General features: G+C 44.1%; 1 protein-coding gene across 4 annotated transcripts in view; it reads left to right on the top strand.

Moving 5' to 3' along the window:
* The first annotated feature begins 1,197 nt into the window (after window positions 1-1,197).
* Window positions 1,198-23,124, top strand: part of EXOC6 (exocyst complex component 6) — a 254,284-nt gene continuing 232,357 nt past the window's right edge. Inside the window, exon 1 of one of the 4 annotated variants that reach the window (XM_033941888.1) lies at window positions 1,198-1,586. In XM_033941888.1, the coding sequence (XP_033797779.1) occupies window positions 1,489-1,586 (98 nt within the window). In that variant the 5' untranslated portion in view covers window positions 1,198-1,488. Of the gene's footprint in view, window positions 1,587-1,960; window positions 2,092-23,124 lie in introns of those variants that run through there. The other 3 variants (XM_033941883.1, XM_033941884.1, XM_033941887.1) reach the window with 3 other exon arrangements.

Genomic DNA, 23,124 nt, shown 5'->3' with positions numbered 1-23,124 from the left:
AGGGCTAGCCTGAAAACCCGATTGGCCTGGTGTTCCTCCAGGACAGGGTTGGGAATCACTGCTCTAGGGTATACACATTCAGGACTAGCTTGGGTGGCTGACTGAAGCATAGTGACTTGTGAACACTGCAGTTGATTTGAAGGAATAAATTTATGTTTCTGTGATTTTTCTGAGAATGCAATGGGTTTTATTTTGTTTTTCACCCTGATGGCTGGACTGTGCACAAAATGGCATCAGAGGAAAAGAAAGCTGAGCTGAGCCAGCCCAAGTAGAAAGCTGACCCAAGTTCTACGGTTGCTAGCAGCATTATTTTGATAATGATTTCTTTTGTCTGTATACAACAATTGAACGTGATTCTGGGGGAGGATTTGCCCCACCATCTTTTGGGGTGGGATTGAGGGATGCATTTTTTTAATTAAGTGCATACTTTGGCAAGTCTGCTGAATCTCCCTGCTGCTAAACTAGAACATACGCAGGTGAGGCTGGACTCATTTAGAGCACTGGTCTTTGACCTGGGGGCCGCCGCGTGAGCAGACGCCTGGGAATGATGGATCACTGGTCTGACCCAGCAGCGGCAATTCTTATGATCAAAATATCTTTCCCTCCCCACCACCCCTGGATGTGTAAGGAAATCTAATAAAAAGAGGGATACATGACAAAAGGGTTACTATAAAATAGCATTTACTGTATATTCCACCTATACATAAAAAGTTCAATGTGAAGATTAACTCCCCAAGGGAACATTTTAAATATTAACATACAGTTTACAAATGACAATAAATATTCTCCTCATCCACCCTGTCACATTGTGTGACATTGCTTAGCAACACTGCTTCATGCTGTATGTATAGAAGATAATTATGCACCTTTTTCCAATCAACGCTAATGATCGCGTGCACTGTGCAGTAAACTAACCCCCGCTTGAGCAAGCTTGCTGCATCTGTTTAGTAACCAATTGGCAAGTCATCTCACTTGCATCTACATTGTTCATTAATAAACTATACGACGACAAAAGTTTGCTTTAAATGTATTACTTGCAGCAGTTTATATCTTTTAATGGCAGCATAGGGGCAGCTGGTGTATTAAAAGCTCCTTTTAAAGTAAAATGCACCGTTACTTTCATTCATTTAGCACTCACCATTACAGTATATAAGGGCCGGTGTAAAATTCTCCACACACTAGACATCATTACCCAAGCATCCCTACTGTTGTTTAATTTTGCTTGTTGTTGACATCATAAATGCATTTTGCAATCATTCCATTTAGTACAAGTAAGGCGTTAAGAGGGACTGTGTGTGAATCTCCGTCCCCAACCCCCACTTCTCCGTGGCTCGTCCGAGGGCTGGGCGGCGACTCCTCTCGCGCACACCTGAGCGCAGGTCAACCAGCCGCGGGCCAGTGTAGCACGCTCGCGCTCCCCCTGCCGGGTGGCGCGGCCACCGCACCCGAGAGCGAGCCTCGGACGCCGCGCTGCCCCGCGCCAGCAAGATGGCGGAAAACGAGAGCCTGGAGAGCGTCCCCGAGCACGAGCGGATCCTGCAGGAGATCGAGAGCACCGACACGGCATGCGTCGGGCCCACTCTCAGGTAAAATAAGAGCTCGAGACAGCGGCGGCGGCGGCCCGATACTTGCCTGCGGCGAGTGTCGGCTTCTCCTTTCCATTTCCTTCCGGGCGGGCCTGGTTTGCCGCTGCCCGGCACTGTCTTGACATCTTTCCGCCGCCCCGGCAACAGCGTCTGACTTCCTCCCCCCCTTCCCCTCAGCCGGCGTCGGGGCACTCGCGACCTGTGCTGGCCCTCTTGCAGATTTTGGGAGCTGTCAGAGGCGGTGGGTGTGGCCCGGGTTAAGTGTCGCTGTCCTGACCTGTCTGGTGCAGGATATGCTGATGGCATGCTGTAATGTAGCAGCTCTTTAGAGACTTATTACGTTTACAAATCTTTATGAGGACATCAACATAACTTATGCTCTTATAATTCTGTAATAATGTTGTGAGCCCGTGACACTGAATGACTCCCCTTTTCAAAGCCCAGTATGCATCCAAAATAAGAGGGAGAAAAAGCCTCGGATTAACGTAGCAGTGGGAACCAACAGGTACAAAATAAACTGCCTTCAGTACTTTCAATGGCCAAAAGAACAACAACAACTCTCTCACGTAACAGCGCAGGTGTAAGAAAAAGGGCAAAGTCAAACGGAAGCACGTTCAAGGACTTAGCTGAAAAAGACGACTGAGCTCCAACCAGTTATGTCTTTCAAAACTTTCACCAAACGATTTGGCTCATCAGGGGAACAATTCAGCCTTGAAAAGTGCAGCCACCGTCGTGACCAGACTATTATGTTTGCCTAGTTCTGCATGTAAATGTTGAGATCTTCACATGTTAAACTTGTGTGCCATTTGTTAAATAAGTTGGATAATAGGCTTAAACAATGAATTTTGTATAAGGTGAAATCTCAAAAGAATGTAGCTTAAGGTGATGTTTTGGGTCACCCTAATTACCTTATACCCATACTATTCTCACAATTATTCTCAGCCCTCAGAGCCATCTTGAGAACTTAGATCTAAGCCATCTTGAGAACTTAGATCGGGTGGTCACGTCGTGAAAAACGAATAAAAAAAAAAGAAGGGATAGTAGCCCTGAGGAAACCCCCTCTACGGGTGAAACATGTTGGCTTGTTTATCCCTTATCAGCAACCACTCCGTACAAGCTAAGTACTAATACTCTTCAGTAATATTTATTATTTTAAAATTATCACAAGAGTAATATATATAAAGAGAAAAAAATAACAAAACTATGAAAATACTTAAAAAGATATAATAGCTAAAACATTGTACCAACCCTATGACGATTAGGTGCATAAAGCCAGAGGATATGATTTCTTGATCCCCTGGTGGCATCTCTTGAGGGCTGAGAATAGTATGGGTATAAGGTAATTAGGGTGACCCAAAACATCACCTTAAGCTACATTCATTTGTTAAATAAGGTCACACTTATCTGCATAAGGCCTGTTCTAAATGTTGTGTGCAGGGTTGCTTGAAATCTGTACAGTGTATGCCCTAATTAACACCTTGTAGTTTTTATTATAAACTGATAGGAGTCCATGCCCGGTGATTTCCATCCTTCCCATAAGAATTTGCGGGAGCCAGTAAGGATGCCTCTCAGTACTGAGTAGCAGCACCAAATCGCGCTCCTGATTGTGTTGCTCTGCGGCTGAAGGAACTTGCGGCAGCCGGTTAGCAGCAGGACATCCCTCCTATTGCTTGGGGTGTTGGGTATTTGATTATCATGGGGGTGGGGGTGATGGGAGTGAGCATCCCTCCTGCTGCTGGGGGATGTCGAGTACTGTATTTGGTTGTTGGGGAGCACCAGCGATGGAGGCGGGAGCGAGTGGGCCTCTTTTTTTTTAATTTGTGGGGGAGGGTCTGAACTGTCAAACCTCACTTTCCTGTCAGTTCCTGGGCCAGGCACTGATCAGAAAATAAAGCTACAGTAGCCCAGACCCTTCTGGAATATTTTGCCCGCAAATGTGGTATGAGGTTAGGGAATCACCATGAAGAGTGTGTTGGGGCAGAGAATGATGAGCATTCTGTGCTGACCATTTAATGCAGCTAATTGTCATGTGCTAACTGATTTAGCACAGGATTAGTGTGTTGGTAAGTGCTCACATGCTAATTGTTTTTAATGGCAGCATGCCAATGGCACCATCAGCACATGACCATTAATTGAAAAAATGGGAAATCAACCATTTTACTGTTGCACAAAAATGGCCTTGGTGTCTGGGGAAAAAACATATAATGGTGTGCTAAAGCCATTTTCTTAAGCTATACTGGGTTAGACCAATGATCCATCTAGCCCAGTATCCTGCTTCCAACAGTGGCCAATCCAGGTCACAAGTACCTGGCAGAAACCCAAATAGTATCAACATTCCATGCAACCAATCCCAGGGCAAGCAGTGGCTTCCCCCATATGTATCGGATTACATAAGAACATAAGAATTGCCATACTAGGACAGACTGAAGGTCCATCAAGCCCAGTATCCTGTTTCCAACAGTAGCCAATCCAGGTCACAAGTATCTGACAAAATCCCATGGAGTAAAACAGATTCTATGCTGTTTATCTCAGCAATAAGTCTTATGGACTTCTCTTTTAGGAAATTATCCAAACCCTTTTTAAACCTTGCTAAGCCAATTAATTCCACAGCATTCTCTGGCAATGAATTCCAAAGTTTAATTGCACATTGTGTGAAGAAATATTTTTTTTGGTTTGTTTTAAATCTACTACTTGTAGCTTTATAGTAAGTGTGCTAGTCCTAGTATTTTTGGAAAGTAAACAAGTGATTCATCTCTTCACTCAGTATTTTATAGACCTCTATCATATCTCCCCTGAGCCTTCTCTTCTCCAGGCTGAAGGGCCCTAGTCACTTTAGCGTTTCATGATAGGGAAGTCTCCCCATCCCTTTTATAATTTTTGTCACCCTTCTCTGTACGTTTTCTAATTCTGCTATATCTTTTTTTGAGATATGGCAGCCAGAATTGCACAGCTGTACCATAGAGCAATGCAAAGGCGTTATAACATTTTTATCTTTGTTTTCCATTCCTTTCCTGTTAGCTTTTCCTCCAGGAACTAATCCAAACCTTTTCTAAAACTTGGATATTCTAACTGCTGTTACTACATTCTCTGGCAACGAGTTCCATAACAATGATTGTTTGAGTGAAAAAGGATTTCCTCCTATTTGGTTTGAAAGTATTTTCATGTAATTTCATTGAATGGCTGCAAATTAGTAAAAGGACCCTTCCTTAGCAATAGCAGCAAATGAATCGAGACCAGTGGGATAGCACACATCTACCAGCAGGTGGAGATAGAGAACCAATTTACAGGTGCTCCTTGCAGGTGCTCCTCTTGGATGGAATGTCTCCTGGCCAATTAGTATGCTCTTTTTCCAGCAAGCGCTGTTCCTTTAGCTCCTGGCTTCACAGACTGAAAAGTGGAATTTACTACTGTGGCTACAGCTTCAGTTAGGGCAGGGGTGTTTGGCTTCCCCAACCTCTCTCCAGTGTTTGAGGGGTTTCTTGGGATCTCTGTACATTTTGTTCATTCCCAGTTGGTTTAAAAAACCCTGAACAGTCTATTTGAAGGAAGTAGGGTTATATCTATCCTTCCTAGATGAGCTGCAACTTCTAGCCCTGACAGGAATGGCAGTGCTGGTGGGCGGGGTCGAGTTACTGTGAGTAGCTTTGTGTGTGTTCATTTGTAGTGAGTGCATGTGCATTGGTGGTTGCAGTTTGTGGTTTATATTTTGGTGATTCATGGCAGCAGAGGGAATTAAATGGTGTTCGTGCTGTGGAAAGTAGCAAACACTGTTAGGCTTCTGCGCGGTGGGCTGCTCAGATGGTGCCTTCGTGCAAAAGAATATGGTAGTGGGTACAGTTTGGTTTCCCAAACAGACACTGCCTCTTCGCTACTCACCCTGGAGTTGGCTCGTCACTTTGAAGCCGAGTGTTTTGGGGCATAGTCAGGATATGGTCGGGGCAGCCACAAATAGCATCTTGACTGATGTCGAAGTGGCTGCGGGGCAAAGCACGTCGGAATCAACCCTGCTGCAGACTGGTTCTCCGGTAATGCTGTTTCCCCCCAAATTTGTCTTATTGATGCAAAATGCGTTCCTCTTCCAAGGAGCCATGCCATTGGAGCCCGGGGTCAGTTCACGGGACGACACTGTTTCGGCGGTGCAACTGACAGGGCAAGATGGGCTCAAGGGGTGAAATGCTGCTGGATGGGATCACGGGGTCCATGGAGGATGGGAATTTAAAGGATTTGCAAGATATGGACTTGGGGGAGTCTCTAACCAGAGAGGCGGATGATCCCATGGCCCTTCGCCTTTTCTATCGGGAAGAGCTGCCCGCATTTATATCTAAAGTACTCCAGGGGCTTTATATTTTGCAAGAGGTGCCGCAGTTGTCGATGTCCCCCTTGGGCCATTTGTTGTTTGGAGAGGATTTGGAGAAATTGGTTAAGGATTTCCGGGATTCCAAGTCCAAGCACTTGCCAGAGGATAAGCTTAAGAGTTTGTTTAAGGCGCAGCCATCCTGCCCATGTTTTCGTGATATCAAGCGGTATAGGCCAGGTAAGCCGTCGTACAATTCCTCTTATGGGTCCTTTTATAATGCCAAGCTGAAGTATTCACAAAATAGTTCCTTTTGGCCTGCCACGCCACCAACTCTCAGCTCATCCTCAGACCCATCCTCATGCTTCCCATTCTTCCCAATGATGAGGTCTTGGCTCCCTCTGGTGATTTAATCGGGGGACCGCTGTCCTTTCAGTGTGGGTCTAGATAACGTCTGACTTAGACATTATTCGAGATGGTTACAAGTTAGAATTCTCCTCTCCCATCGCAGATTCTTTCTTGGTGTCCCTGTGTTCAGGCGCTGCCAAGGTGGCATTGGTGAGAAGCATCCTCCAGGTGCTTCTGGACATGGGGTGGTGATTCCTGTTCCTAGGGAGTAGTTGGGCCAGGGAAGATATTCCATTTATTTTGTGGTCTGAAGGAAAGGGGGGTCTGTCCAGCCAGTTCTGGATCTCAAGAGTCGATGGTTTCTCAATGTCAGACACTTCTGGATGGAGACCCTGAAGCCCGTCATTGCAGCAGTTCTTTGGATAAATTCCTCACAACCTTCCATCTCAAGGAGACCTACTTGCATATCCCCAGTTGGTCCCCGCACCAGCCGTATCTTCGCTTTGCTATTCTTAGACGGCATTATCAGTTTCGAGCTGTGCCCTTCAGTTTAGCCACGGCTCCCTGCACTTTTTCCAAAGTGATGGTGGTGGTTGAGGCCTTTCTTCAGAAGGAGAGAATTCGTGTTCACCCGTACTTGGACGATTGGTTAATCCGGGCTTCTTCAAGAAAGTTTGTAGGTGACACAAAGGGTGATTTCCTTCCTACAGTCACTGGGTTGGGTAGTCAACTTTTGGAAAAGTTCTCTAGTTTCTTCTCAGTCCTTAGAGCATCTGGGGGTCCTGTTCGACATGGCGCAGGGGAAAATGTTTCTGCCCTGGGACAGGGATAACAAATTACAGTCACAGGTGCGCTTCCTGCAAGTGCCACACTCGAGAGTTTGGGATTATGTCTAGGTTCTGGGCTCTATGGTGGCGGCCTTGGAAGTGGTGCCTTGGGTCCACGTTCATATGAGGCCGCTGCAGCAGTCTCTCCAGGTGGTCGCCGGTGTCTCAGGATTACAATTGTCACTTCAGGTGGACCTCCCAAGTCTTGCACAGTATGGATTGGTGGCTAGATAGTGCTAGTCTGTTCAAGGGGATGCCTCTAACATCCCTGGAATGGCTGGTGGTCACAACGGATGCCAGTCTGACGGGTTGGGGGCTCGGTGCCTTCGGTCCTCTGCGCAGGGCACATGGTCTCTGGAGGAGGCTCAGTGGTCATTGGTCTATCAATCTACTGGAGTTGAGGATGATCAGGCTTGCTCTGTTGGAGTTTTGAACGCTGGTACAGTGCAGACCGACCAGGGTCCTGTCGGACAGTGTCACGGCGGTAGCGTATATCAATAGGCAAGGGGGCATTAAGAGCCCTCGACTGTCACAGGAAGCAGGGATTCTTCTCATTTGGGCCGAGATGTATTTTCCGCTTCTTTCGGCGGCTTACATTTCAGGAAAGGCCAACGTTCAGGCGGACTTCCTCAGCAAAAACCTTCTGGACCCAGGAAAATGAAAGCTATCTTAGGAGGCGTTCCAGCTCATTGTTCGTAGATGGGGGCTTCCAGAGTTGGACCTCATAGTCCCAGCTTGCAATGCCAAACTTCCTCAGTTCTTCAGCAGACACAGGGAAAGCAATCCGAGGGGACCAACAGGTTGGCTCTTCCGTGGCCTCTGGGAGGCCTTCTATATGTCTTTACCCCCTGGCCGACGATAGGCTACGTGTTGCATCGCATTGCTCATTTCCGGGGTTTGATGGTCTTGGTGACTCCGGATTGGCCTCGCTGTCCATGGTATATGGATCTGGTAGTGCTGGTGACTGGGGTTCCTCTCAGGCTGCCAGTGATGCCAGACTTGTTAACGCAGGGGCCTATTCGGATGGAAGAGCCCTCCCGCTTTGGTCTTACAGCCTGGCTATTGAAAGGTCGAGGCTGAGGCCTAAACGGTTTTGAATTGAATTATTGCTACTTTGTTGCAGGCAAAGAAATGGTCTATGTCTGCAGCTTATGCCTTGAGTTTGGAGAGTTTTAAAGTTGTGGTGCAGTCAGCGGGGTTTTTCCCTTTTTTAAGCTTCCCTGTCTCACACTTTTGTCTTTCTGTAAGATGGTGTGTCAAAAGGGTTGGCGAACAAATTCTTTAGAGTTCAGGTGGCGGCTATCGCCTGTTACAGGAGCTGGGTGTCACACTCTTCTTTGGCTTCGTCGTGGTCCAGTTCCTGAAGGGAGTGCAATGCATTCAACCTCCTTTGAAGAAACCCTGTCTGGATTGGAGTGTTTGTTTTGGTGCTTGGAGGCTCGCAGAGGGCTTCCTTTAAACCACTGAGTGTTGCTACGCTCAAGGATGTCACCTTAAATACGGTCTTTTTAGTGGCTATGGCATAGGTGCGAAGGGCCAGTGTCTCAGTGCGGACGGTTCCTTCATTTCTTCCTAAGGTGGTTTTGTCCTTTCATGTCAATTGGTCTCTTTTACTCCCCTCTTTCCTGGAGGAGGATTATGGGTTATGCTTCTCTTCCTTGCGACTTCTCGATGGTCGGAGGATGCTGTTGCACTATCTTCAGGCCACTAATGACTTTTGCCAGTGGGATTACCTCTTTGTCTTGTTCTTGGGGCACAAGAAGGGCATAGCGGCTTCCAAGGCTTCTGCGGCTCATTGGGTCAGGGAGGCTATTGCTTCCGCTTACTTGCTGGCAGGGAAGCCTGTGCCAGTGGATCTTTGTGCTCACTCCACTAGAGCGGTCGCTACTTCATGGGTGGAGCCCAAGGGTTTCTCCTTGGAGGAAATTTGTAGAGCTGCGACGTGGTCTTCTTTCAATATGTTCTCTAAGCTTTACTGGTTGGATATGGCGATGTGTGGGGAGGCTTCCTTTGTCACAGCGGTTCTTGCAGAGATGGCTTTCGCTTCCTACCCTATTTAATGATTGCTTTGCTACATCCCACTAGTCTGGATTCATCTGCTTATGTTGCTAAGGAAGGAAAAATTATGTCTTATCTGTTAATTTTCTTTCCTTTAGACCAGGGATCTCAAAGTCCCTCCTTGAGGGCCGCAATCCAATCGGGTTTTCAGGATTTCCCCAATGAATATGCATGAGATCTATGTGCATGCACTGCTTTCAATGCATATTCATTGAGGAAATCCTGAAAACCCGACTGGATTGCGGCCCTCAAGGATGGACTTTGAGATTCCTGCTTTAGACGCAGCAGATGAATCCAGAGCCCCACCCAGTCCGCCTATCTGCTGTTGCTTCCCTCTCGGAAGATTTTGTGTTTCTTTTTTGGGTTGGTAATTGGTTACTCTTTGGTTTGTGATTTGTTTCTGGGAAAGAAGTTTTTTTTTTGTATATGCATTTTTATGGTTCCTGATGCTTGGACAAAGTGGGATACTAATTGGCCAGGAGAAGTTCCATCCAAGAGGAGCACCTGCAAATCAGTTCTCTCTCTACCTGCTGGTAGATGTGCGCTAACTCACTAGTCTCTGAATTCATCTGTTGCATCTAAAGGAAAGAAAATTAACAGGTAAGACATAATTTTTCCCTATTTTGTCTGGACCACATCTCCTGGCAACAGATTAACCAGGTTTTATGTGCTGCATGAAATAAACTATTGTTCTTGAATTGTTTAAAAAGTTAAACTGTCATTTCCCATTAACCATTCCATCCCACTCATGATTTTATAAACTTTTATCACATCCTTTCTGCTGTATTTTCTCCATGCTGAAGAGCTCTTATCGTATTTTCTTGTATAAATTCCATGGATAATACACAATTTTACATTTTGAATTGGCATGTAGTGGGTTAGATGAGGGGCATTCAATAATTTATCTACCTGAGTATGCAGAAAGTAGCAAGCATGTTGAAACAAGTCTGTGCATGTTGTGACATGTCTCAAGGTTACTCATGCATGGTTGCGGCTCAGTGCGAGTAACATTTCAAGAGACAGGATGTCAGGAAAGTTCTCATGTGAATCAAGTAAAAAACTGCTAGATTTGGAATACCGTTCTGTGATAAAATTTCTCACAAAAGAAGGGAATAAGCCAAAAGAGATCCATGAACACATGACTACAGTTTGTAGTGATTCTGTCCCTTCATCCTACAAAGTAAAATTTTGGAGCAATCAGTTTAAGTAGGGTAGTGCGCCCATTGAAGATGACAGTCACAGTGGATGGCCTGTTGTAGCAACTTCCACAGAAATGTACAAGAAAGTTGAGGATTTTGTCAGACAGACTGATTAAGGTTTCCCGAATAGCTGAAGAAATAGGCATCTCGTTAGGAACAAGTTCGAAAATAATTTATGAAAAGTTGAACATGTCCAAGGTTAATGGAAGATGGGTTCCAAGAATGCTGACACCATGTCAGAAGGCCTCGAGGGTCCAGTACTGTCAGGAGATACTCTTTGAAGACCAAGTGCATTTTTTTTCATCGTTTGGTGACTAGAGATGAGACTTGGGTCTATCACAGAAATCCCGAGTCCAAAATGGAGTCAATGCAGTGGAAGCACAAGTCATACCTCACCCCAAAAAGTTCCAAGACAGAAAAATCTGCAGGCAAAGTCTTCTGGAATGATGGAAAGACTTTTCCTTCTGGAGTTCATGCTATACAAGACAACCATAACTTAGGAGAGTTATGCCAACACAATAATTGCTTTGTGAGAGTCGAGGAGAAGAGGAAAACTCGCAGCAAGCGTACTGCTTCTTCACGACAATGTACTGGGGCACCTGTCATGACAATCATAGGCTACCATCCGAGAATGTGGGTATCAGCAGCTGAACCATGCACCCTACAATCCTGACCTGGTTCCCAATGATTATTTCCTGTTCTGAGTTTTGAAGAAATCTCTCTGTGGACAGCGGTTTTCAAGTGATGAAGACGTTAAGGAAGCTGTGCCATCCTGGTTTGAAGGTCAAACAGAAGAATTCTTTTCAAAGGGGTTAAGTCATTGCAGGAAAAGTGGATGAAGTATATGGAGCTATCAGGGGACTATATTGAAAAATAAAACAATTTTTTGAAAACTATTTTCTTTCCTACCGAGGTAGATAAATTATTAAATGTCCCTCAGTGTGGGCAATACATGCAGAATGATGATTTTAAACAAACTTGACTTGATGCTTATTTTTAAATGTTTAAAGTTTGATTTCTGCAACAATTCAATGATCTCCAAAATACAATCGAAAGGAATAAAATATACTGGTACTTGTCCTCAGGACAGTGATCAACATATTTTTAAATTTTTTCAAAGTACTAGAAAAAAAAAGATTTCTTTGTCCTTATGACACTAGTTAACACATATTTACAGTAATATGAATAATGCAATGGAAATACCCCCCTCCCCCAACACATTCACAAAATGCTTGAGAGATTAATCCAGGAAGGGTCCAATTAGAACTGGAAAGAGTTAAAGGGTCCCAGAGTTGTAACAAGGACTTAATGGCTTCATCAGTGGAAAATCCCTCAAATTCTGAGTCATGGTAAGAATCTGCAAAATGTTCAGTTGCAAAAGCTGCTGTTTCTTCATAGGTGAACACATGATCTTCATCTTATCTTCCAAAGAGTTGACAGTGAGTGAGCATTTATCTTTGAGTACCTTTTCAAATACTTTGATTGTGGAGGATTTCACAGTTTCCCAGCGAGTTTCTACTCAGGAACGCACCTCTGCATAAGTGGGCAGCATTGTTTCCCTTCATGATCTATATTTGCCTTCATGATCTATATTTATCATTGATGACAAAGCATTTGAATGCATGAGTAATAGAAATGTCCAAAGGCTGTACCTAGTAAGTCCAAGGCAAAATAGCTGTACATGCCCAAAATTCTTTTTTTATGTGAGGCCATTGCATCAAATATTACTAAAGATTTTGGTACAAAAAAATCCTCCAGGTCTCCTTTGGAAGCATTTATCAATCCATTGTTTTATATAACCTCTTCATTCATCTATCCATCCTTTTTTGATGCACAAACAGCCACACCACCTGGGGCATTGTTAAGTGATTAAATATTATCAAGGGCTTCAGTTTTTGACCATCCACAGCACAGCTCAATACGACTGTGAAGCTGGTCTTTTCATAGCCTGTTGTTGTTATAGCCACTGTTTTTGGTGCTGCATTCAGTGACTGTTTGTGTAGCGGGTATGTCAGATGCCACAATACTTCATCCATATTTATTATATTTCCAGGTTGAATATTGTCTTTCTTTTGCCATTTTTTCTTTCCAATCATCTGGGTAGCTTTTGTCCTACAGTTATTCTTGCACTAACAAATAGTCCATTTCTCCTCATGAAATTATGGATCCAGTTTTTTCTTTCATTGAAATTAGTAAATTTTATCTGTGCAGCTGTCTGTTTTTGGTGGAGACTATGCTGCAACTTTCTCTTTGTGTAATTACTCTTTCCCGAAGGTTAATATCTATGGTCAGCCATTTTGGAGGGTTACCTTGCTGAGCACATTTTCAAGGGTAGAGTTTCCCCAACATTTCTTGTTCTTTTCTCCACTCGCGGATTGATTTTTCATCCACAGAGAAAAAACACATAGCCTCACGATTTGCATTAACCTTGGCATATTCGATTTTCAAAAGCTTAAAGTCTGCTGTGTATGATTTGCATTTCGGCACGATAGACCTTGTATGCATATATCACAAGATGCAGGCTATCCAAAGGTGCAGGCTTTACAGCATTTCACAAACAAGAACCGTGATTACCCATGGATTATATACAAGAAAATATTTTAATCTGTTTAACTTTTTCTTCATAAAAGAGACCTTCTGTCTCTTTTTTTTTTTTTATTTTTTTTGCCCTTCTCTAATCCTCTTCTGGTTCTGCTATATTCTTTTTGAGATTGGGCTACTTGAACTGTACACAATATTCAAGTTGTGTTCACACTAGAAACCTATTCAGAGTGATAATGATATCTTCAGTTTGTTCAGCAGAAAGTAGCACAATGGGCCTCAAGTATTGGTGTAGAGTAGTGTTTCTCAACTTGGTCCAGGCTTGCCAGGACCTTCAGGATATCCACAATTTGTCTTTTTGCGGATAATGCCAAGCTGTGTAGTAGGGTAGACACTTTGGAGGGTGTGGATAACATGAGGTGGGATCTGGTGAAGCTTTGAAGAATGGTCTGATAATTGGCAACTAAGATTTAATGCTAAAAAATGCAGGGTCATGCACTTGGGCTGCAAAAATCCAGGAGAATGATATAGTATAGGAGGCGAAGAACTTCTTTGCATGGAAGAAGAGTGGGACTCGGGGGTAATTATTTCTGATGATCTCAGGGTGGCAAAACAGGTAGAAAAGGCGATGGTCAAAACCAGGAAGATGCTTGGGTACATAAGGAGAGAACCTGTCGATATCAAGCATTCTGACTGGTATATTGGTTTGTGACAAGTACATATGCTGGATTAATCCATTTTTGACCTGATTGTTCTAACCATATTATTCAATTCATTCATCTAGCTGACTCCTGACATAGGCATCAGCACCAAGGAACTTTGCAGCTGTATATTCTCTTTAGTCAGATACATACATAATTTCATTCTTTTCTGCTTGTGCTGGGCCTGGCCCTACCTGACTGTGATGCTTTTGTCTGGGGATAGTGAAGTTTTTGTTGTGCAGAGCTGAACAGGAAGACCTTTCCTGCTGCCCATACATTGTGTGAGTGATGGAGGAGCTGCTGTGCAGAACAAGATAAGAGAAACTCAGTCTGCGCCAGGCAGCTTATTATGGTGCCTTCCTTCCCCTGTATATGAAAGTCCAAATTAAAGCAGCCTTTAGTCTTCAAAATATTTACTTTTCTGATTACTAGCTTTTTTGCTCCACTTTTGACTTATTCTTAGGTATCCTGACTTTTATTTATATTAATATAGTTTATTTTTCAGATGGCTTTATTCTTTGGAATAAAAGGCGTTCACTTTTTTTAAAAAATGGTGGTATCCCTATATTTTAAGTCCATTCTCCAGCTGTATTTGTACTTCAGATTTATCAAGGTGATGTCTGCTTGGTCCTCTGATCAAGACTAGCACAGTAGCATCCTAATTTACTGAAATGTCAAAGGGTGGCTGCATGCTCACTGTGGAGGTTTTCAGAATCTTGAAACACTGCTATTACCCGAGACATGAAACAGGAGGGTCTTTAAATGTTTTCCTCAAATTTTGTAGAAGCTGATTTACCTTTTCTTGTTGTTTAGTGCTACTCCAGGGATTTATGTATTAAGGATTTTTCAAGAGGTACAAACTAGGAGGAATTTCTTGGTCCCTGCTTGTGTAATAATGTATTTTTTTTACCTGGCCAATATATAACTGTGTGAAGGCTGAGGCCCAGATGCACTAAAAATGGCCGCTCAAGTCAAGTGAGTTGCTGTGTGCAGATTCATTATCTGATTTTAAAACAGTGATCGATTTTCCAATGACTTTGCATGCAAATTAGTTTCACGGAGGTCTGCCCTAATCCCACCCCACCAGTCATTGGAAAACCGATTTTGACAAATGCGTAGAGTCGGTATGGGAAGTCAAACAGCTGAGCTGCAGCGGAAACCCCAAAGCAGCCTCCTGCCACTCAGCTTTTTGGGGCAGGAAGACTTTTCTTTTAAAATGGGCACATGCACAGTACCTGTCCACATTAAAAAAAAAAAAAAAAAGGTTGTGCCAGCATCCCCAATGACTGCTGCCCTGTCCCAACAATAGCCCCTGAAAAAAAAAGAGAGGCAGGAGGGATGCCCACTCCCTCCTGCCTCAGCCTCCCAGACCCCTCCACACTGCTGACCCACCCCCCTGCAAAGATTGCAGCCACACAGACACACTTCCTACCTTGAAGATCCTCCCTCAAAGATCCTCGGCAGGAGGGATACCCACTCCCTCCTGCCACTTGTCATTTAGCTCCCCCCACACGCCCCCGACCCACGCCCATAACCTTTTATGGAAGAAGAGAGCAGGAGGGAAGCCCAGTCCCTCCTACCTGCTGGCCTGCCTCTACAAAATAGAAGGTCTTCATCTTCCCAGTGCATCCTGGGATGCACTGGGAGGGACCTAAGGCCCTGATTGGCTCAGGCGCCTAAGGCCTTGATTGGCACAGACACCCATGGCCCTTCTCCTGTTGGAGGTTCCTCCCAGTGTATCCCAGGATGCACCTGGAAGGGGCTTAAGGCCTTGATTGGCACAGACACCCATGGCCCTTCTCCTGTTGGAGGTGCCGTAGGTGCTTGAGCCAATCAGGGCTTTAGGCCCCTCCCAGTGCATCCCAGGATGCACCAGGAAGAGGAAGACCTGCCATTTTGGAGAAGCAGGCCTGCCAGCAGGAGGGATTGGGCATTCCCTCCTTCTCTCTTCTTCCATATAAGAAATGTGTGTGTGTGTGTGGGGGGGGGGAGCTGATTAGCAGAGGCAGGAAGGAGTGGGCATCCCTCCTGCTGAGGATCTTCATAGGGGGAGGGTGTCCAGGGTGCTGCAATCTTTGTAGAAGGGGAGGATGTCCTGGGGCTCACAATCTTTGCAGGGGAGAGGGTTGGCAGTGTGGGATGTGTCGAGGGTGGGCCGTGATCTTCATGGGGAGAGGGTCGAGAGTGTGTGTGGGGATTGGGTGGCAGGATCCTCGGGAGGGGGGGGTGGATCGTGAGTGTGGAGGGGTCTGGGGTGTTATCGGGGTTTTTTTATGGGGACAGATATTGTGCATGTGTAACACATGTACATCTGTTTCCCTTAAAAAAAAAAGAAAGAAAAAATATGGCAGACCTGCTGTAATTTCGGATCCTTAGCAGCTGTCGCAAAATTTAGTATATGCCTTAGCAATGTTAGGGTATTGATTTGGAGAGCTTGTTTAAATATTAATGACCTTGTTTTAATGCTGTTGAGGCCGTTTGCATGGCAGAGTCAGAGAATGTATGAACACACAGAAAAGCTCACAGGGGGCCATTAGAAACATAGAAAGATGACGGCAGAAAAGGGCTATAGACCATCAAGTCTGCCCACTCCACTGACCCACCTCCTTAAGTCTGAGTACTAATGACTAGGACGTCCCATTTATTCTTAAAGTCAAGCACGCTGGTGGCCTTGATCACCTGCTCTGGAAGCTTGTTCCAGTGATCTACAGCCCTTTCTGTGAAGAAATACTTCCTTACGTCACTATCAAATTTCCCTCCTCTGAGTTTGAGCGGATGCCCCCTTTGTGTACATTGGTCAGCAAATTAGGACATCCTTAAACCAGTTCAAACTGGTTTAGCGACGATCATTAGACGCTCAGTGAATTTAGTGCATCCTGTTTTGCCTGGCCTGTTTTGCCAGAAGAAGCTGTATGTATGAGTATTTAAAGCAAGTTAAACTATGCTGTTTGTTTATTTATTTAATTATTAGGATTGGCTGCATACAGGATTTAAAATAACCTAAGGAAAAACTATATTCTATGTACGTTGAATCTGACTTTGAACTATGAGCAATGATTCGACATGAATATGATCCCAGTACAAGTACTACTGTGAGTGCTAGTAGTAAAACTGAGAAACTGAGATCATACCCTACATACCTCAGAGATGCCAAGTTATCCAGTTCTAGGCTGGAGATTTTGGGATCGTTCTGAATTTCTGATCTGCCCATCTTGGTACATTATGGGACTTGCAGCTTTGGGATGTCAGTTTAAAACCAGGACTGGCAAAATGCCTCCAACCTGGACCTGTATAACTTGATATTTCCATTTGCTTAGAAATGTGGTTCATTACTGTCATGGTATGTGGAGAACACCCATTTGGAGACAATTTCTCCCCCAGACAGTTTTTTTTCAAAATTTTTTTGTTTGTTTAGATTAAATTCCCTTACTGGCTAAAACTAGGCCTTTCCTTGCTGTATCTTTTGATCATGGTCTGCAGATGATTTAATAAAAAGAAGCATTCCTGCTCTACCATTTGTTTAACATTTTCATTTCATATATCAGCAAGTACTGTAAGAGCAAAAGCTAGCAGGAAAATAGGACTCTGGTCAGTACTGCAAAAACAGGAAGAAGGAAATCTGTTGCAAAGCTGGGGTTCCATGATTATCAGCTGAGGTTGGACTGCAGTGCAGAGGATGTGTATTACCAGCCCTGGGGTGTAGTACTAGGCTTGTCCAAAAGGAACAATGACTGCTGAAGTGCCACCAGGACAGACTGTTGACCCTGCTTATAGGAAGTAATGTTAACTAACAAATTGTGCTCAGCCTTTTCCTGCTCGTAGAAACAGGATACTATTAATGAGAACAATTCACAGAAATTGCACATACAGGAAAACAAGGCAAGTAAAATATAACAGCACAACTAAGATTAATAAACTATTTCCCCTGGTTTGACCTTAGCCTGAGCTGTACATTGTTCTGCCCTTGCTTGTGATTTTTTTTTTTTGGATGGTGTGGTAACATATATTTGCATTTCCTCTGGTGTGGGGAATGATTGCAGTTCAGGCTGGTGAGGTGTTAAGAAATGTGCTTACTGGTATAGTATGTGTTCAATTACAGGAAACACCTGGACATTTATTTTATAATGAATTTGAAGTTAGTTTTCAAGCAGAGAAAAAAAGTGTGTGTAAACAAGCAGTATTTAGTTATACAGCTCCCCCTCCCGATTCACGGTTTCCCCACTCGCGAATTCGGGTATTCACAATTTTTTTGTGCCGGATTTTTTGCCTCCAGACCTTACCTCCCTCCTCTGTCCTTGACCTTACCTGGTGGTCTAGTGGTGATGCAGGGCAGGAGCGATCTTCCTATGCTCCTTCTTCATGCAGAGCCGTCATCAAAATGGCTGCCTTGAGTTCCTGTTGTAGTCTATTTTTCCCAGCTCACCCCCACAAATATTGAAGGCCTACTGCAAATCTGTGGAAATTGGGTCAGTGTTTTTCCAATGAAATTTCTGTGGTACTTTCTATTTCTTATTTTGGTGGACAGACAAATCTTTCACAACTGACTGTCCTGTGATTTCATTTAATGTTGCAGCACAAGAAAAATAAATACTACATTGTCTTGATGTTGTGTCATTCTAGATCTGTGGTGCCCAAACCTGTCCTGGGGATCTCCCAGGCAGTCAAGGTTTTCAGGCTATCCACAATGAATATTCCTGAGATAAATTTATATGCAGTGAGGGCAGTGCATGCAAATATATTCCATGTATATTCATTGTGGATACCAAGGGCCGGATTCTGTATAGGATGCCCAGGAGAATCGCCCGCCTAATACCACAATTCTCTAACCGGCATCCATGTCACAGGCGCAGGGTTAGAGAATCAGGTTGCCGCTGAGCTTATCTTGGCAAGGGATCTCTCTGCTTCAATAAGTTTAGTGGCAAACTCTCCCCCAATGAAGACTACCAGCAGGAGGGATGCCCAGTCTCTCCTTCTGGAACCCCGGACCCCCCATCCCGAACATCACCAGCAGGAGGGATGCCCAATTCCTCCTATAAGAACCCCCCACCCCCGCAAACATCGCCGGCAGGAGGGATGCCAAGTCCCTCCTGCCAGAATCCCCCGGCCCGCAAACATCACTGGCAGGAGGGATGCCCAGTCCCTCTTGCTGGACACCCCAACCCATAAAATAGCCCCCTCCAGACCTCTCTCCTCCACACCCCACCGGACCCCCTCCTACCTTATGGTGATGGCTGGCCAGAGGCATCCTTCTTGTCTCCAGCCGGATGGCCCGCCTGCACTCAAATGGTGGGCCTGTCCCTTCCTGGTGCATCCCATGGGGGGTGGCCTAAGGCAGTGGTTCCCAACCCTGTCCTGGAGGAACACCAGGCCAATTGGGTTTTCAGGCTAGCCCTAATGAATATGCATGAAGCAAATTTGCATGCTTATCACTTCCATCATATGCAAATCTCTCTCATGCATATTCATTAGGGCTAGCCTGAAAACCCGATTGGCCTGGTGTTCCTCCAGGACAGGTTTGGGAATCACTGGCCTAAGGGATTATCTGGCCAATCGGAATCTTAGGTCACTCCCAGTGCATCCCAGAATGCACTGTGAAAGGGGCCTGAGATTCTGGTTGGCACAGGTGCCTAAGGCCCCTCCTAAGAGAGGGCCAATCAGGGCCTAGGGCCCCTACCTGGTGCACCCCACAATGCACCGGGAAGAGGCAGGCCTACCGGCTAGAGGCAGGAAGGATGCTTCCAGCCAGCCATCAGCATAAGGTAGGGGGGGTTCCTGGAAGGGTGGGTGAGGGGGAGTCGGTGGGTTGGGCTGGGGGGGTCCAGTGGGGGGCGGAGGACGGGGTCCAGGGGGGCTACTTTATATGATTGGGGTGTCTGGCAGGAGGGACTGGGCATCCCTCCTGTCAGCGATGTTTGTGTTGGGGGGGTTCCAGCAGGAGGGATTGGACGTAGAGCCGCCTAGGCCCACCTAAGGTCACCTAAGGCCACTTCTGGGCGAAGCCACACCCATGTCTAGCCTTAGGCAAGCTTAGGTGGGCCTACGCACCTCTATAGGCTCCTGGAAGCGCCTACAATGTAGGCAGCCTGCCCCGGGACGTTTTTTAAACGTGTGTCCCAATTGGCTGGTTAGGCAGCAGTAGGCCTCCTTCAATCTGGATGCCATTTATAGAATTTGTCCCCAAGTTTCCAAGTTTATTAACACTTTCTTTCCCACAGTAAGAGTCGTAGCCTTTCGGGCTGCTTGCAGTCAAAAACCAGCTATCTAATTTATGTAGTCTATGTACAGGTAAGATTAAAAAAAAAAGATAAAATAAAATTAACTAAATATTTAAATTGAACAGCAAAACATAAAAACTATCTAATATTTATTTAGTCTGTCTCCAGGATTCTCTCCCTGTCTGTCCCAAGACAGGTTTGGAAACCAGTGCTCTAGAGCAGTGGTTCCCAACCCTGTCCTGGAGGACCACCAGGCCAGTCGGGTTTTCAGGATAGCCCTAATGAATATGCATGAGAGAGATCTGCATATAATGGAGGTGCCAGGCATGCAAATCTGCTCCACGCATATTTATTAGGGCTATCCTAAAAACCCGACTGGCCTGGTGGTCCTCCAGGACAGGGTTGGGAACCACTTCTCTAGAATATTTCTTTACTAGATAATGCAAAATGTTTTTTGACTTTTCTTTATCAAAGGTTTATGCTAGGATTAATCTGACTACGGATGCTTGGTGAACCTTGTAAAGAAACCAATTTAAAATTATTGGTTTGACATTAATTATACTACTGACTTCCAGAGATGCCAAGTCTCTCTCAGGAGTGTGGCTCATTCATTTGAGAGCTTTCTCGCCCTCACAATCTTTGAGCCCTATTTATTTCTCACTCGTCAGAGCTTCAGTATCAATTCTGTGGTCTTGATCACTGCTTTCATGAAAAGAAAGCCTTAGAGAAGTAACTAAGCAGTCCAACCAGTAGATAGAAATCGGAACACACCTTCCTGCCTACTGCTTTCCCTTGCCCTGTCCCTTTTCCATTTACTAAAAGTATATGTGCTCGAAAACCAATATGCATGCTTTTAACTACTGGGTAGAAGACAGTTTTCAGCTCAAATAGTTTTACCCAAATTGCTCCCTGTTTTGTCTGTATTCTTTCAGAGGTTCCAAAGAAAAGCCAATATCATTTAATGCTGCCTTGATTCATTTGCTTCATTCAAGGTTTATACCCTGGATGTACCATCTGAGAAATCTCACTCTTTGGTCTTCACTCCTTGGCTTAGTAAATCTTACTGTTTTGGGGATAGTTTACCCTCGACATCTCTGGACACCCGTTGAATGGCAAGAGCTTTTGAAATTTTACCTGCTTGTAGTCTTGAGATAATGCTGCGAGAAGACAAGGGAGCAGCAGAAACTCCTTTCTAGAGAGCTTAAACACCTACATGGATCCATGAGTTCTTCAGTAACACACCCCTACCATTTTTTATTTCTTTCACTTGATCGGCAATACTTCTACCCTCAGCCAATAAGAAGGCTTTACTTGCTTGGGAACAAAAAACATCTTTTGAACTATTCATGTGATATCAGGGAGTGTTCCTGCAAGGATAGACATACCACTGGTATCCAAACACATTATCAGTCCTCTGCATCTAGCAAAGGAGCCAGCTTTGTGGGTGCTGGTGGGTGCTCATTGCCTCCATTAATGAGCAAGCTCCTTCATTATGTACCAGAAAGAGTAATTTTGATTATGTTTGGCAGCCTCCAAATTATTTTGAAATGTTGGCACCTCTGCAAGCTACAGGTTTTGCTTTTAATGCTTCTGTGTTAGGGTGTATGATAGTAATAACCCTGCTTCCATAAAAAAAGTATTTAAAAAGTTATGAGCCGAGTATTAAAAATGAAGCACTTTCCTGGAATGAGACTGTGATTGAGCTATGAGTAGAGGTTAAATAGTTGCTTCTTTGTTAATGCATTTTCATTGTGTTGTAAATCTGAATATTAAGTTTTTGTTATCTGTCATTAGTCTATAGGAAGTTGCTTTGTGTAATAAGAGGGTGCCCTCTAGTGCATGTTCTTATTTATTCTCATCTAACTTAGGAACAGAAAGTCATTGATTCTGAAAAGTTTGTGTAATTCCAAAACAGCCTCTGTTTCAGTGGATCACATCCTTCTGGTTTCTTCACCTCAAGTCTGTGTTTATAATTCCAAATTGAAAGAAAACTAGGCAATACAAATTTGTCAGATTGATTGTTTTGTTAATCTTAATTTAGATATTTCTTGCATTTTCCAAGAACAGCCTTTAAACAGATGCCAGTTTAGCCTGAGCATGCAATGAAAGAATGATAATATTGATCACATTTAAGTTGAGTTGTGTTCCTCAGGGATTCGCTTTATCTGTGGCATTGTTTAATGTGTACATGTCACCTCTATGTATAGAGTTGCGGAAAATGGGAGAGTTTTTTCATTTTTATGCCGATGATATACAATTTTTGATTCCCATGGATCCATCTTTGGATGCAGCTGTTCAAGATCTCACTGCTTGTTGTCATGTAATTCAGGATTAGATGAAAATCAATCAGTTGAAATTGAATGTTGATAAAACGGAGGTTCTGTTCATTAGTCGCAAAAAAGATTTGACATACGATCCGACAGATTATGGTAGATCAGGTTTCTGTTCCGGTGGTACAGCAATTTAGATATCTTGGTGTGCTGTTAGATTCTTCTCTTTCTTTCAAACCACAGATGAAAGTAGTGGTATCTCATGTGTTTTTCAAATTGCGACTATTGCTCAGACAGCGAGACTATCTGTCGTATGATAATTTTAGAGCTGCTATTGTAACGTTGCTAGCTCCTGTGCTTGATTTTGTAATTCTGTACTTGGGTTTGCCCAAGTGTGTGCTTCAGGCCATGCAATTGTTCGGGCTTCAAAATATGATCATATTTTGCCAATCCTGAATGACTTACATTGGCTCGCATTGAATACAAGGTATTGTGTATCATTTTCAGGCTGCTGCATGTTAATTGTCCAGCTGTTTTACGTGCCATGTTGCAATTTTATCAGCTGGAATGCATCTTGTGATCTCCTGACAGGAAGTGGTTGCTAGTACCATCTTTGAATATGTATTATGAAGCTATGTGTTATTCTCAAAACAATGTTTTCAGTGCAGGGACCAGTGTGCTGGAATACCCTTTCCTTGGGATTAAGACAAAGGTCCACTTATTGCAGCTCAAGGAGGGATTAAAAACTGCTTTGTTTGAATGTTTTGTCAAGTAAAGTGAGCTGCAAGCAGTTTGAGAACAGGTTTTCTGTTGAATTGTTAGTTTTAAGGTATTTTGTATGTTTTTTACTTGGCTGTGTTTGTTGTTAATGGGCAGGGGTTTGTTTTATGAATTTGTGTGTACCTTTTGCACTTTTATCATGTTTTATTATGTATGTAAGATTTTTGTTACCTGCTTAGAATTGTGGATTTGCGGGTTATAAGTGTTTAACCCCTTCCTTTACTAAGGTGTAATGCAGGTTTTAGCAGCGGTGGTAGCTGCTACGACGCTCCATAGAAATTCTATGAACGTCGGAGAAGTTACCG

The sequence above is a fragment of the Geotrypetes seraphini genome, chromosome 4, assembly GCF_902459505.1.
Source record: "Geotrypetes seraphini chromosome 4, aGeoSer1.1, whole genome shotgun sequence".
Classification (NCBI taxonomy): Eukaryota; Metazoa; Chordata; class Amphibia; order Gymnophiona; family Dermophiidae; genus Geotrypetes; species Geotrypetes seraphini.
The sequence above is the reverse complement of the archived record's forward strand: the minus strand, read 5'-3'. Positions and strand labels throughout refer to the sequence as shown.